This window comes from Nilaparvata lugens, chromosome 4, assembly GCF_014356525.2.
Source record: "Nilaparvata lugens isolate BPH chromosome 4, ASM1435652v1, whole genome shotgun sequence".
Classification (NCBI taxonomy): domain Eukaryota; kingdom Metazoa; phylum Arthropoda; class Insecta; order Hemiptera; family Delphacidae; genus Nilaparvata; species Nilaparvata lugens.
Genome location: NC_052507.1, coordinates 45,372,958 through 45,389,875, shown reverse-complemented (window position 1 = coordinate 45,389,875; position 16,918 = coordinate 45,372,958). Strand labels below are relative to the sequence as shown.

Sequence of the window (16,918 nt, the reverse complement as noted above, 5' to 3'; positions counted from 1 at the left end):
TTGGGAAATTTTTGTTGAGTGTCCACCTGTCACTTCAACCCATATTCCATACACAGAATAACGACAATTTATTTATTCAATGCTGCATATCTTATGAAATAATACAGATATAAAATCAAAATCTAGTCAAGGATGTGAGGAATTTCCTCCTCTTCTCACTCCAATCAGCAATACTTTCGATTTCAATACCATTAGAAAGTTACAACCGATTGAAGTTTTACCATTTTTTCGCAATTCCACTGTTATCTAGAGTCTCTTAAATGGGATCATACATCATAGAAACTCATGATTGGTTCTAAATTTTATTTTATGGGAGCTCAGTTACCATAAATATTTATCTTCAACTACTGTTTTCCATCTTAGAAATACCGAGATCGTGAATATGAGGAGAATATCTTCAATCTCTTGATATTTTCAAGTGATTGAATCGTACCGTGCGTCCAAGTGAACTATGAATAAAAATGATAAAATCAACAGCATTTTTTGCGTTTCAAGTTTATCAACATGGTCGGAATTGATTAGCAGATTCAGCCACAAAGTTTCTTCTAAAAGGTCATGAAGATTATTTCAAAATCGATTTACGATTTTAGTTTTGCTCTTTATTGCTCTACTTATAATTTTGTATTATATCAAGGAAAGGAAATACATTTACGACAAAAATACACATACATAACAACAGGGGTAGGTAAATTTTAAAGAGTATCAATCAATTTCCTCCTTATAATATACAATGAAACTGGATGTTATTTTACTGAATGCTAAGAAGATAGTGGCTCTTATAAGTTTATAATGAGAGAAATTCATTGAATTTCAAATTACTCCTCTTCCCCAACTCCCGCTAGACGGCTAGCCTACTAGCCTAACAGCATTTAGCTCATATGCAAAATTAGAACTTTCCACTATGGGTACAGTCTATGAAAAAGGTTGACAACCATTGGCTATTCAATGAAAACAAAAAGCAACTGAAATAATATTATTAAGGTTAACAATCTTTGGCTATTCAATGAAAAAAAAAGTAACTGAAACAATATTATTGTTAATGAGCAGTTTTGACATCATTTATTAAAATCATTTAGAACAATAATAGAGAAATATAATGCTGCATTACACATCACCTCAAGAACATGTTATTATTAAAATTATTCCATGCTCTTTCTCAATTTTTAAGTTCAAAATCGCAATATTGTGGATTAAATTAGATTGATTAAAAATTTTTCAATTATTGAATTGAAGTACATAATGTAATAAAGTTACAAAATCTGGCCACTCATTCACTTATTGTTTTCTAGTTCTTGTGATTAGAAATAAAAATTAATCCTCTTTGTCACTGGAGAAGCAGCGTTCATGCGATCTGGAGAGTTGAGAGTAGCAAGTGATTAGAATAAGAAAAATGAATGTCTAGTCTATGTACTATTAGCAAAAACATGACATACATGCCTCAAGCCACAACTGCTGTCAGCAGTTGTTTTGCGGGGAGGAGTGGTGTGAACTGTTGTTGGAGAGGGAAGTGTAGGATGCCAATGACTCCCCACTACGTCCCCCTACTACAGTACTAACTCAGCTCAGACAGAAATCGTCATTTGCGTATACAAGCGCTTTCTACCGGTATAAGTGATACTACACATAAGGCGAAACAATAGTCGGTAAGAATGTTCCCTCTGATCTCTTCTCTGTGGCAAAAGGCCATTTTCCAACCATCCTCCTCTACTTGCTCGACATGAGAAGTGAGAACAAACAGAAGTGGAAGGTAGAAGAAGTTTTGTGTTGGAAATACGATGGGGTCTGCGATTTACTACAAAAACATTCATAAAAAGTTAATGGTATGTTAATATACATGTTCATTCTGATTTTTTATTTATATAGTTATAAATTTATGACAAACACGTTTAATGCTATAAATGTTGAAAATTGAAATCGATTCTCTCAAGGTCATGCTTCTGTCAAAATGTCAGGTAGCAGCCCATAATTTGGTGATTGTGAATGCAATTTTAATTTAGGTATTATTGCACTGTAAACTTTCCAGGTGTCTATGAGAGACATTTTTATGTGTCATCATTCATCTATACCAAAACTTATTTATTTCTATTAATTTTGACACTAATGTAACATGCAGCTGTCTGCCTTCTATATTCAATTTTATCAATGTGTTTATGTGATAAGATAATGATTGGTTAACGCTGCTTCAACACTTTTAAATTAATAGTATATATCCTAACATCGATTTTAACTTCTAGGCTTACTATAATTAATATTGTTTAATCTTATTGTCACTCAATAAGAAGATTGAGCCAACTATTAACATGGATCACTAATAATGATAATTTTAATTAGGCTAAACGTTGTGTACCACTACATATTTTTTGCATAGTATTCTTTATGATTATTCGTAAATTTGTTTTTTTCTTTTAATTTCAGATGAGTAGTATGAGTAAAGCCTACTCTTAGAAAACTATTAATTTTGGAATCCTTCAATGCTTGAAACAACAAGTCACTGGCTCGTAATCGTCTTAAGGTCATCAAGCAATTTACACTTAACACTAAAGGATTTGAAATCCCACAAAATCTTATCTCAGCTAAATTAAAAAAATATTATAAACTACTTGGAAACTTCCACTAGATATTATTTTAACAAAATGGATTCTACTCAGTCGGATCGTTCCCTATCTGGCATATCACTGCCACAGTGGATGAAGTCAAAGATATCAGACAGGTAAGTCACCAAGTTTTTTTATATTTCATCTTCTAGTTGGCAAATAATCTGCTAAAAGATGCCAATAATTCCTAGCTACTTTCATTAAGCTTGAAAAATTCTAAATGATTGCCATCCCGGCCTACATGTTGCTAGCTTGAATTGAAGCTTTGGAGATATTCTACAACATTGTGCCAATAATACTAGCGTTTGTCTACTGCGAATACATATTCAGGGTGGAAAGTAAGATATTGTTCACAAAAATGTATGTTTCAAGCTTTTGAAGTTGAATAAATAATGGAAAGAGTGGTCGAAGTAAGATGATTCTCTCGAACATCATTGTTTGGTTAATTCTTAACACTTTGGTGGTAAAACCAATCCGATATCTCTTACAATAACTGAAGAACAAGCAATATAAAAATTTCTGTCAATAATTACCGCCATCTTGTATTTTTTAATGATGTCGAATATTTTCGTTGTTTCCATCATCAATATTCTTATTCGTCTTGCTGTAACGAAGAGATTGAGACCATTTTCAAGTCTCTATCTTGAAGTAGTCATGAAAAAATGATTTTATAGTTCTAGCTTGTTACCTCATGCGTATGGAAAAACGCACCAGAAATCATGCAGGGTTCTCTTTGGAGGGCGCTGGAGAACTCATTTTTTGACGTACAGCGCATGAAGATATATCGTTCCAAAGTTGAAGAAACTCTAAATTCCATAGATTCAAAATTTCTCTGTATCTCTTGCACAAAAAAAGCTATAATGGAATGACATTTTAAAAACTTCAGAAAAAAACGTTTTTTGGGCTATTGAAGGTTATAACTAAAAATTATGCTTTTTAGAGGAAAATTTTATAAAACAAAAATTGTAGAGGAAGATTTTAAAAATATTTTCGTCTAATAAAACGGTTGAAAATCTTGAACGGTTATTGAAATATAAGCGATATAGCAAAGCCCTGAAAATTTTGGCGGCCATCTTGTTTCCGAGGTGTTTGCTTGTGATTTCTACTCATCATCATCACGATCCTTATTATGCTAGACCTAACGAAGAATTTGAGACATCTTCCGCGGCTGTTACTCAAAAAGGACCACGGAATGACATTTGCGCCCGGACTAGGTTGACTAAGGAGTTGGCTATGGAGTATAGGAAGTTTTCTAGGCTGATACGTGAGAAACTCATCAACCACCCTCTGTACTCACTGAGGATGATGAAACCAGTGGACATGTGGATCAGTTTGAGGCTGTTTCATAATTTAGAATTGCAGTCCATCTACAGATCCAAATAAAACGAACTATCTGCAGCCATCTCTTGTTATTTGTGTTTTAATTATTTTTAACTTTGACGAAGCCTGTCTGGCGAATGCCGGTCATGGACTGAATATAGTCAATTACTGGATGTTCTTTAATTATGTCTAGTCAACTTGACGTACAGTATATACATTACATCTACAGTATATAATTACATCAAATTTCTGCATTGAATTATAAATCAGTTTAGATAAATCATAAAAAGTAAATGACAAAATTACAAGGTAGCCTACTACGTATTTACTTATTCTTATCATTAGTAACAATAGTTGGTCGATATTATGACAAAATTACAAGGTAGCCTACTCTACTTACGTATTTACTTATTCTTATCATTAGTAACAATAGTTGGTCGATATTCCCACGACCATGTGCGGATCTGCGGATATTGCCCATTTCTCTATCAAATTACTTACATTGCGGTCTTTACTGATAACGTCAAGTGCTGGTCAGGTATTATATCCATTGAGTATTGCGGGTTTGAAAATTATTTGGTAAGGTAGCTAATCTATGTACAGTATAGAAATTTGATGGGTCCACACTATCGAGTCAGGTTCGCGAGCCGGACTCTAAAGAAAATTGCCGCACACGGTGATTTTGTCTCGCACTACACTTTTCAATATATGTATTAGCCTCTACCGCATAAAAAGTAGTCATTATCTTTGAAAGGTCTGTTCCTGCTGTATAGCTGTGTCATAATAAAGCTGACAATTCTGAAAATGATAATGACAATTCTAAATTGATAACTTGTTAGCTTTTACAAACATAGAGTTTTGTCGTACTTTTGAAAACCAGTACAATAATATAAATAACGATTTATTCACTCAGTAAACTGAATCATCCACACACCATGTGTACTGTATAGGAAAGTTCCTCTTGGACTAAAAAGTTCAAATAAATACCTTCGTTCTCCATATGTTTATGAATCCTTGAGTGCACTAAAACATTAAAACAAAGTTGTGTTCTTCATAAGTTTTACATACAAAAGATTTTATCAATTGGGAAATTTGGAGCAAAATAGTTCAGTTTTTGGTAAAAAATCTCTCATTTATTAGAATAGTCGTGTCTTTATACTGAGTGTCCCACGGGAGGTGTGACACCGAATACCATAGATTGTTTTTTAAAATGTATGAATTCAGGGTACTATAATTCTATTTTATAAACCATAGATTGTATATGAAATTTGCTAATGTCTAGTAAAATATTCTCATATCAACCTTAGTTTTCGAGGTCCATAGATTTTTCGATATTTTTAAGAAACGTCAACAACAAGAAAACTATCAGTTGGAATCTAATTCCAAGGATGTGTTTGAAAGAGGAAGAAATTTCCAATAAAATTCTTATATTTTGTTACTTTGTTTGATGTCTTTGAACTTTTATGAGCACTCAAAGTTGAAAAAAGTACATTCGTTGAGTTCAGCGCCAAATCTCAAACAGTTTGAACGCTCATAAAAAGTTCAAAACAAGTTATGAATCTTATTGGAAATTTCTTCCCCTCCAACTTTATCCTTACAATTGGCTGACATTTTTCTATAGTGAGGTTCACGTTATAATGACAGTATTTCATCAACTTAAGTTTTGCTATCCTTGTCTATTATCCTTGTCATTCGACAAAGCCGGTGATACTATCGTTTTCTAGGTCCACAACAATTACAACTATGTTTTTGACAGTGTAGAAGTATAATTAATTAATGCAGAGAATCGGTATCGCTATTCTTCTATCTTTATTCACTGCCATTATAACGTGGATCACACTATCATAGTTATTGACGTTTTTAAAACATATTGAAAAATCGATAGATCTTGAAAACTACTGGACATTTTTTGTTGCAAATTTCATGTAGAATGCCTTCGTTTGTTATACCTTTCGTGAGACACTCTCTAAAAGTAAATGAATATTATTTGTTATTTAAAAAAAATGAAAAAAACATCAAATGTGTGTTTTTATTCTTTCAGATATGACTTGGACCAAACAGCTTTCTCGCCACCAAATGAAGACGACAGTTTTTTTTTCATCCGTTACCCGAAGGCCAAAAGTCTTGAGCCTACCTCCTCTACACCTTCAGCTTCTGTTTCTCATAAAGGTCAAATCAACTACTTAGCACTTGGAGAAGTTCTGCAGAATCACACTGTGCCGTGTCGCCAATTCATCCCGGAAGCTAAAGCCAGTAAGTTTCCTGTTCTTTTCAAATGAATTGAAACTATCGAACACCAAAATTGCTTTTCAAACACACTACGGTAGAGTAGGCATACTAGAGAAAACCTAGAATAACTATTCATAAAAGTGTGGTTCTTGACTAAGTTATTGCTTCAAAACTTAATTAGTTTAATCAGTTTCAATTAGTTTAATCAGAAGTCAATCTTGAAATTTGAGTTTCTGACTGTTTGGAACGTATTTTGTGTGTTTCTGTTTTGTTAGTTGTATTATTTTTTTATTCAATCACTATCTGTTTACTGTGTGTAAGCTAATTTCTTTGTTTGCTCAGCTGCTTGTAGTGGGTACTTATTGGCTTCCACATTTAAATATATTTTTATTATCATAATCTGATCTTGCTCTTAGTGTGTATTTCTCTGTTTTATTGATAGTTGTTAATGAGAATTTTGAAGCGTGTCAAAGCATCAAAAATGTTTTTATTAGTGTAGTATTAAAAACTATTCATATTAGTTCAGTTGCTTTGTTAGTTAGAAAAGCATTTCCAAGAGATACCATGAATTGACATGAACTATCCCATAAATCATGGCATCACTTGATGAGAAACACATACATTAAATTCACCTCAGTTATCCCGTATGTGCTTCATTAATAATGCCCAGGATAATGTAAATCACTATGTGGCGCCACATGTAAGTATTTTTCGTTTGCAATTTATTTTTAACTATTAAAATCTATTCTGTTCATTTATTATGAATTTCAAATGTGGGTCCAAGGGCTTGCCAAAACTCAACGCAGTTTTCAAATTCAAGAAAAACAGAACTCAATATTTGGAATTCATGATAACGATAAGGATTATCATTCAAAAAACGTGGAAGAGTTTAAAATTGAGAGTTGAAATTGTTTGCCTGCAAGTTTTGAAGAACATAATATTCCATGGGGCTCCGCCCCCTGGACCCCCGACTGGATCGTCCAAAAATGAGATCAGCGGGCTAGCTTCGCTCGCCTGCATTTTTCATTTGAGCATGCTTCATTCCATCAGAAAGTCAAAGTACTGAGAAAACGCAGAAAAGCTGAGAAAAACGTTGGAAAAACGCTGATTTTGGACGTACCTTTGATGAAATATTAAGTCACCTCATCACAAAATTGTCAGACCCAAGCTAAACCTCTGTACCAAATTTGAACATTTTCTGTCTATTACTTGATGAAAGAACTGAGAAAAAGCAAAAAACTGTAATTTTAGGCGTATCTTTGACGTTATTACAAATTCCTTCTAACAGAACATTATTACACCCCAGCTGAGCTGTACTAAATTTGAACAATTTCTGTTCATTTGTTCTCGATAAATTTGAGAAAAAGAAAAAAAACCGCTTATTTTGGGCGTATCTTTGACGTTATTGCAAATTCCTTCTAACCCAACATTATTATACCCTAGCTGAGCTTCTGTACCAAATTTGAACATTTTCTGTTCATTTGTTCTTGATAAAGCTGAGAAAACGCTGGAAAAACGCAGATTTTGGGCGTATCTTTGGAAATTTCTCCAAATCCGTTCTTAGTGCGCCTCTAAAGGGCCAACTGAACATACCTACCAAATTTGAACGTTTTTGGTCGGGTAGATTTTTAGTTCTGCGAGTGAGTGAGTCAGTGAGTGCCATTTCGCTTTTATATATATAGATTGTTGAAAACACAAAAATTATATGAAAATATCAAATTGGATTTGATATTTCTCGCCTAAAAAGTGAACTCATCAACTAAATATCTCATCCTCACTTCAGCTAATTATATTCATAGGGAACAGAAACTAAACTAAAGAAATCATCAGATCTGATATAAGTGAAACACTGAAACTAAATTCAACTAATGGTAGCAAACTAAATTCAACTAATAGGAGAAATCAAACTAGTAGAATAAAAAAATAATATTTTTAAAATCACGCTATATTCCACTTATTTTCCAATTGGAATGAAAACTAAGTGAATGTGGAGAATTTGAACTAAACTAGGAAAATATTTGAAAATATGAAAAATGCAAGCTTTGTTCCAAACTTTGTACCTAAATAAGGAAAAATTAAGTTATAAAACAAACAAAACCAATATACTTAACTAAAACTAAACATTTCTAATATCTAAACTAAAATTATATACTAAATTAATAGAGAATACTATGAAAATATTTGAAAATTAAAAAAATGCAAGACTGGTTCCAAATGAAAGGAAAATTTAGTGATAAAACAAACAAAACTAATAAAATCAACTGAAGCAAAACTTTTTTAAATCAAAACTAAACTTGTATACTAACAAATGAAATGTACATTGGAAAATGCAAACTAGAACCTGCAACTCAATAGCCAAATAAAAATGATGGTTGTGGAAGTGGCGCCACTGTAGCGTGAGTGTGTGGTTTCCAGCGCCACACGAGCTGGGCATGCGCAAAGGAGCCGAGCCGCCACTGGGGCGCATCAAGTCGACGGGCACCGATGATGGCTTCACGGGCGAGGGCGCCGCATGCGGCCACTCAGTGGTCGCCGTCGCACACCACATGATCAGTGGCAAGCTACTGCATGCCGATGAGTCGCACAAGACCAAGCCGCAGCGTCAGCGTCGCAACAGCCGCTCGCTGCCCGCGTCGCCACACGGATCGCCCAAGCTCATCAAGAAGAACCCCTTCTTCACCAGTCCCTTGTTGGGTGAGTAGAGGTCTGCATTGGTTGAATGGCCAGATTCAAGTGGATGGCGTTGGTGAATGGGGGGAGCTTTTATGTGAATATCGAACTGCTGGCGTTGGTGAATGGGTAGTTTTGATGTGAATGTCTCTCAAACTTGCCTGAATTGGTTGAATGGCAAGATTGAATTGGATCTCAAACTGTCGGCGTTGGTCGAATGGAAAATGTATGTTTATTTAAATATTTATGTTTACTTTTTTATTTTTGAATTGAATCTCATGATAAATAGATACTCAATGAAAGTTTGATGGTATTGCGTTTATATGATTTCATCATTTGTAGAAGATCCATTGCTTAGATTAATGACCGAGCGAAGTGAGGACTAAGATTCAAGACGACGGTTCGGCATTTCTCTTAATGTTTATATGTTTATATGTTGCGCATTTACGGCGAAACGCGGTAATAGATTTTCATGAAATTTGACAGGTATGTTCCTTTTTAAATTGCGCGTCGCGTATATACAAGGTTTTTGGAAGTTTTGCATTTCAATGATAATATAAAAGGAAAAAGGAGCCTCCTTCATACGCCAATATTAGAGTAAAAATCAGACTATAGAATTATCATAAATCACCTGTCTAGTAGACTATAATACTACCTGTTCAAAAACATCGAACATATTGAAAATGTATCTTTCCATCAACGTTAGTAGACAGTTGACTATAATACTACCCGTTCAAAAACATCAATCATCTTGAAAATGTATCTTTCCATCAACGTTGTAGACAGTTGCAGCCAGACCTGATAACAGCGCTCATATTCACATTCCGGGACGACACGTCCCGGAAAAATCTCTAGAAAAAAAGCTCTATTTTATTTATTTATATAATATGTTCATTTAGGATTATTTCTAGACATTTTAAATTGATAAATTATTTATCAATTTTTGAGAAAACATAACAAAAGGACAATGTAACTTACTGAGCGCGAGGTCTACTGTTCGCAGAACTACTAGTTTATAATAGTTAGATAGATACTCCCTTTTGCAGTCCAGACAGATAGATATTTCGTAGCTCGTACGTTCTATTGTCTAGATAATCCCATTGTGATAATTTCATTCCATAGCGACATTACATAGAGGATAATATCCAAGAACTTGTACAACTTGCACTTGATCAATATAAGAGTCACAATTTAAAGAGTGCCCAGTGTTCTCAAGAGCACTGGCCTAAATAACAAACACTTGCACAATACTATTAAAACCACTGGTTGTGAAAATTTCCATTCGATATGAATATTCACCACTCCCCCTTCACTTCTAAACAGAAAGTCCTCACCTCATTGCCAACTGAAACAAACTATAAAGAACCGTGGACTGGTATAGGAGCCCCAGCCTGCTACCTCCAGTACTGTAGTTATTCAGCTCCACCATTGCTTTGATATTCCATTGGAATACAGTTCACAGTTTTTATATAAGATTGTGATAGATCTAGAAATCATAGATGAAACTCCAAAGGTTTCAGTAATCAGTTATCAAAAGGTTGTTTAAGTATGCTACTTTTGTATTGTGATATATTTATTCGATTGGTTGGTTGCTTGCTTGCTTCTGTATCTTTATTACGGCTTGATGTTGCTTCGTAACGGCTGTACTTGTAATTTGTTTGTTTTAGTAATAAATATTTAACAATAAAATTGTTAGTTTGATCAATACTATTCAGATACAATTGTATTATATTTTATCAATTTACAAACTATTCATATTACATAATTTTCAGAATACACTGTAACATTCAGTTCACATCCAACTTTCTCTACCAATGATATTATGTTGCTTCCTGGTTCGTACTTATCAAAATTAACTAATTCGTTTTTGTGCCTTGTTTTGACAATCCTTAAATAATTCATTCTGAGTAACTCTTTCGAATTTTTTATATGAAACTTTTATCAAAACAGATTTTGATGCCTTTCTAACCAAGGGGTATGGTTATAAATTCCATATCTAACCAAACTAATTGCTTTCGTTACATAAAACGTTCTGAAATTTCTTTTAGAATCGTCTAACAGTTCTAGTTAATAAACTGACCTTACCGACCAGCTTTATCCTCCAAAATATTTCACTTAACAAGGTCAATAAAATTTGTCATTGATTGTCTGTTGAGGGGTTTTACGATTATCATTATTTTAAATTCTAAGAAATATTGTAATCTTATTCAAAAAAAGGTTTATTTTCAATAATATGGTATGATCTGCATTTCTGAATATATCTCATGACCATGCTTTAAGTTGGAATTCAAATTCTTGGAATTTTATCCAATGATTCCAGCGTCAGTCCTAAATATCCTAGTGCTCGGTTTCATAAAATTTTTCAAATTCTGTAGCACAAGATCAAATCATACGTCACTTTAGTCCTTCACACACATTGATTTTTGTTCGTACGTTATTTTGTTATGAATTCTATCAGATTAAACGGAACTTGACAAACATCATCTGTTTAATCCAATAGGATTTATAAGGACAGCAAAATATCGTACGAACAAAAATCAATGTGTGTGAAGGACTAAAGTGACGTATGATTTGATCTTGTGCTACAGAATTTGAAAAATTTTATGAAACCGAGCACTAGGATATTTTAGGACTGACGCTGGAATCATTGGATAAAATTCCAAGAATTTGAATTCCAACTTAAAGCATGGTCATGAGATATATTCAGAAATGCATAAATCGTGTGTAACTAGCCATACGGTACTACAATAAGATTCACATTTTAAATTCGATATATGATTAACATTGTTTTTCTGTCCTTGTCTTTTATTAGACAAAGCAGATAACATCATCCTTCTCCTACTCCGCACCGAGTTACCAAGAATCTGCATGCTATTTTTGTAGTGATATAATTGAAATTCTTTATTCTAAAAAAATACATAAGAATGGTGATATTTGAAAAATTTAAATTAGAGACTCCTGTCATGGGCACATGCCTGTGAGAGAGGAGCGAGTTGAGATAGACAGACCAATACAATTAACTCATTTCAATCTATCATGAAAATATATCATTAAATAATTAAAAATATATTCCCTCGATGAATAAATATATTTGTGATAGAATTATTCATTATCAAAACCAATCAACAATTATTTATTTATTTATAAGGTTAGCAAAAAAAATACAAGAATCGGAAAAGAAAAAACAGGCTATTGCCTAAAACTTCTTCAATTTCCTAATTTAGTTTTAAATTGTACAAATATTATAGGTTATGTCCATTCAAATTTCAACACCAAATCACAATCTAAAATATAAATTAGAATAAAACAAACAATTTTAAATTTGGATGGATTAATAATAATAAAAGTTTCTTAAAAACATGAAACAAACTATAAATTCACAAAATAAAGAATAAAAACACTTAAATTTTGAGCTCGAAAATATCACATTCACCATAGCTATATAACAGCTGTACCATAGCTATAGCTGTATCATATACCATAGCTATTATTGTTAGATCAGATATACCGGGATTACTTGAGGCACAATTAGACCCATTTATTATAGAAGGTGGTGAAAAAGGAAACGTGACAACTATGTTCTCCTACAAAATCCTTTAACTCTGAAGCTTGAATCTGACTGGATCAAATTTACATACCTAGAACATTTTACATAGCCTGCCGTGCTTTAAATGTCCGGTGCTTAGGAACCTTATTGCTGCATATTAGCATAGAGAAACTATAGCATAAGTAGATATCCCATGGTATAGGGCGTTTATGTCGCAACTTTTACTGTTATCTCAAGCCGATAGTCCACATAGTTCTTTCCTGTGAAGCTTTATGACGCTGGTAGTCTCTCATATTGTGCCTTTCATATACTCTCACCCCAACAAAACAGTAAAATTCGACAATAATCGACAGTAATCGGCTTGAGATAACAGTAAAAGTTGCGACATAAACGCCCTATACCATGGGATATCTACTTACACTATTGTTTCTCTATGATATTAGTCATTTCCAAGCTTCATATTACTGGTCCCTAATTTATTTAACTTGTATGTATTGTTATTTATATTTTCATCTTTTATTTTTCAAGAGGTTCTATCCGCAAATAAAATCTGTATACATATAGTTTCATTTGAACAATATTTTTAAAACTCTTAAACACTGTGGAGCTCTTACAGTAACAATAAATTTAATCTTATTCAATCATGTGATATGATGATTCTTTTATCAAGTACTGGAAACCAAAACAATTTCTTTTCCACTGTTTGCATAATATTTTTATTTAATTTATTGTTTGGTATATTTTGCTGTGTTGCAGGCTCAAACGAGATGCTACAGAAATCAGACATCAAATTCGGGAGTGGTCCGGTGGCTGCATGTGATGGTCAAAACAAGCAAGGCTGGCTCATGAACATTGTTAGTAGAAATGGATCAAAAGAAGAACTTTTCTCTGGAACGGATGACCTTCCGATCATTCCAGATTTGGAAGAAAGCCTTGAACTGCTGAACATCAACAAAGAGAAAGCTTCATCTCCCACGTACAAAGCAAAACCATCACAACTCCGAGAAATGAATTTTTGGTCTCCCACTTCCATGTAATCGAATTATCATTTCACATCACATTTGAGAATCTGATCCTCGACTAAAAAGACACATTGTAATAAATTTGTTTCAAGTTAAGACTTTGGAATAGTTTCCTATTCGTGTGTGGGTGGATTGTTCTGTACTATTCTAAAAGGATTTATTTGTTGCTCTGATTTTTTACTTTTTTAAGCATGTAATAATGACATATGTATATTTTGCATGGATACCCTATGCTCGAAAGTATTGTTTACTGTAATAGATAATCTTATCAATCTTTCAAATTTGTGAATTAATTTTCCAAACTAGTGACCCCGACTGAAATACAATAAATTCAAAATTTAGAGACCTAAGATCTGTATTTCAGCCAGCTGATTGTTGTTCATGTCTAGTTTATTTGTTGTAACTTATAAAATAAGGTATTGTTGAATCTTTTTGAAATTTGAGGCAGAAGAATTGAAGGTCTCATTTGAAAATGAAATCGTCAAACCATATCAAAGCTTTCATTCAAAAATAATTTATAATCATCGATTAATACCCACTTTTGAGTGAGAGTTGATGTTTTTATTGAAGAATTATTTTAACGAGATTTCATCCTGAAATTCAACGATTGCTTAGAATTCATTCAATTTTATTCTGATTGATGATCCTAGACTCTTGAGGTATTTCTGTGTTGAATTTTCAACTAAGAAAAATATTTTAGAACTATTGCAGCGAATAGAACTGAACATTTGATTTTTTTATTTAAATTGATCTTTCTTGAATTATTTTGTCTCATCTCGCAAAAAGCTTACCATATCCACATTTTTAAGTAATTTCAAATAAAAGGAGGATATTATAGTGTTAAAAGTATAGTTAGTTTTGAAAATAAGCTTGCCCCTTGCATTTGTGTTATTCATTTTAGCTTTATTTAATATATTATTTAAAGTATTAAGAGTACTTGAATTTTAGTATTATTAAACATTTTATTTGTCATAAAGTTATAAGATTTTTGCTCCATCAAAACTTATGTTTAAAATCATTCATTATGTTGGGTAGCAAGTTAGATTAAAGTAACAAATACAAAAACGTCTATTTTTATAAAACAATAAATTTTGGCTTTTCATCTTTATACTTTTTTGCACTTATAGTATCAATGTCTTGATTTTGGTTGCAGATAATTCTACTTTTATGATTAATTGTATCCAATAAAATTAATTTAAGTACATCATTCCAACTTCATTCGATCTCACCTTCTCAAAAACATATCATCCTAAAGGTTCACTATTTATTTATTCATATAGGACCTACTTTATATATATTCATATACTAACTACAAACAAAATCAATTACCTCCATTTTACACTATACATTGTGTGTGGGTTAGGGTGCAAAGCTTCAAAATTAGCGGAGTGGTGAATGTTCCTTGAAGCTTGTGAGCGTTAAATGCAATTAAATTATGACGAATAGTGGAGCACTATCTGCTCCAACATTTAAATACATGCATTATATTCAACACTAAAAACTTCGCCAGTCCCCTTTTTTGCATCCTTAAGGAATAAGTGCAACGCTCGTAGACTGAAGGGTGCAAGGGGCCTTGGTCCATTCCATATGAAAAAATGTTTAGAAAACAAACACGAATGCAAATAATATCATATTTCTTATGGGAGTGTTTATACTTTTCAGCCAATGAGTGAACTCATTGTTCAAGTTTTTCGATTTTTATATCATCAAGCTATCAAAATGAAAAAGTTTTCTCAGGAAAACATTTTTTTTTCTGATCATTAGGCTACTTTTTGAGATATGAGTGCCTAAAGTTTAAATTTTTGGGACAAAACATTTCAAATTTGGTAAGAGATAAATCCATGAGATTTAGAGGATAGATTCTTCATGTATTGTTGATCTAGTAAAACAAAATTTTTCTGAAAATATAAATTTTTAAGATAGTTATTCAATTTACTAAAAATAACCAGAAATAACTTTTAGTTGAGTTTTTTTTGGTAAATTGAATAACTTTTTCAAAAATTGATATTTTCTCAGAAAATTTTTGTTTCAATAGATCAACAATACCATGAAGAATCCATCCTCTAAATCTCATTGATATTACCGAATTTTTGAAATGTTCTGCCCCAAAAGGTCAAACTTCAGACGCTCATATTTCGAAAAGTAATGATCGGAAAAAATTTTTTCCTGAGAAAACTTATTCATTTTGATAGCTTGATGATATAAAAATCAAAAAACTTGGAAAAATATCACAAGTAGAAAGTTTATTTTTAGCCTTTGCACAGCCTTAATGGTATTCTCTTTCTGCTCGGCAGACAGCAGAACAAAAATTCTTTTAATTAAAGCAAGTCGAAGTGTGAAGCTACAGGGTATAGTAAATGCCGTCAGATACGAATGCACATAATGAATTATTATTATTGCAAGATACCGAACAAATTAAAAATAATCTAATAATTTGGATATCCATAATGCCAATAAATATTTCAAAGCATCTTCAAGACCTTTATTGTCCAACAAGATATAGCGAATAAATATGGTACACATCACAAAACATGTTTTTAATGTACAACATAATTCATTAAAATAATTGATAAGTGCAGCGGCACATAAAATATGACATAAAGTAAGCCATAATTTATTATTCAGAATAAATCGTCATGACCTAGATCAGGTGCATAAGTTAGACCTCTATCTTTAAGTGTTTTTGTTATTAACTTTTCATGTTGGTGTTTTGATTCCTGTTCTCGTCTCTGAGCTTCTAGAATGTCATCGACAGATACTTCTTCTAGTGGTAAATTGTACTCTTTAATGGTGTCCTGTAACATAGTAAAGAAGCCATTATTAATCCGGAAAATGCTGATTATATTTGAAGAATGTGTTCTATTCTGAGGAGCACAACTATATAGGCCTAACTGATGAGAAGAAAGAAAACAGTTTATATTGTTAATTCTACTTGAGCACTAGACTGAAGTTTCGTGGCTTTACCTGTGCAAATTATGAAAATGTGACTGGCCACGAAACTACAGTCAGATAAAATTAGAATTAACACTATTAACAGTGTTCATTTCATTAACTATGGAGTTGCACAATATTAACAGACAGCTAGCAATAGACTGACGTCCAGGAGCCAAAAGTCTCCACTTGTATATATAGTCTAGAATGAAGGTGATGGGGGTAAAAGTGAATGATTAGACAGTAAATTAGATTAAATGATTATTTATTGACATGAAAAGGACACGGCAAAAATATCCATCTTCAAGCATGGCCTTCATGATCCAATCATGAGTTATGCTCACAATATTGAGTGCACAGAATGGTGGTGTATCCATGCTGCTTCTCTGTGTTCCAGCCAGCTTCATCCTCACAGTCTCAACGCAGTCGAGTAGGTAATGCTCTGGGCAATAGACTCCTTTTCCAGTACTAGTCCTTATCATATCTTCCAGTTGGGCACCTTATAGTAGACATAAGGCAATGTTAAATCAATGTAGGTACTCTATATTTTCCTTATTGTCCAGCTGTAGCAGTTTGTCCAACAGAGTGATAGTTTCATAGCCATA

At 32.8% G+C, this 16,918-nt stretch overlaps 2 protein-coding genes across 3 annotated transcripts in view; one reads left to right on the top strand and one right to left on the bottom strand.

Annotated features, from left to right (window-relative positions):
- Nucleotides 1–1,628: 1,628 nt before the first annotated feature.
- LOC111049585 lies at nt 1,629–14,589 on the top strand (the record flags this gene model as incomplete). Its single annotated transcript, XM_022335699.2, is given in 5 exon segments — nt 1,629–1,820; nt 2,416–2,710; nt 5,956–6,167; nt 8,559–8,837; nt 13,117–14,589. Coding segments are annotated over 4 exon segments (849 nt in total). The 3' UTR covers nt 13,398–14,589.
- Nucleotides 14,590–15,838: 1,249 nt separating this feature from the next.
- LOC111049586 (U6 snRNA-associated Sm-like protein LSm1) overlaps nt 15,839–16,918 on the bottom strand; it is a 41,820-nt gene continuing 40,740 nt past the window's right edge. The window contains exon 4 of one of the 2 annotated variants that reach the window (XM_022335700.2): nt 15,839–16,177. In XM_022335700.2, the coding sequence (XP_022191392.1) occupies nt 16,004–16,177 (174 nt within the window). In that variant the 3' untranslated portion in view covers nt 15,839–16,003. The remainder of the gene's footprint in view (nt 16,178–16,918) is intronic. The other variant, XM_039427528.1, reaches the window with a different exon arrangement.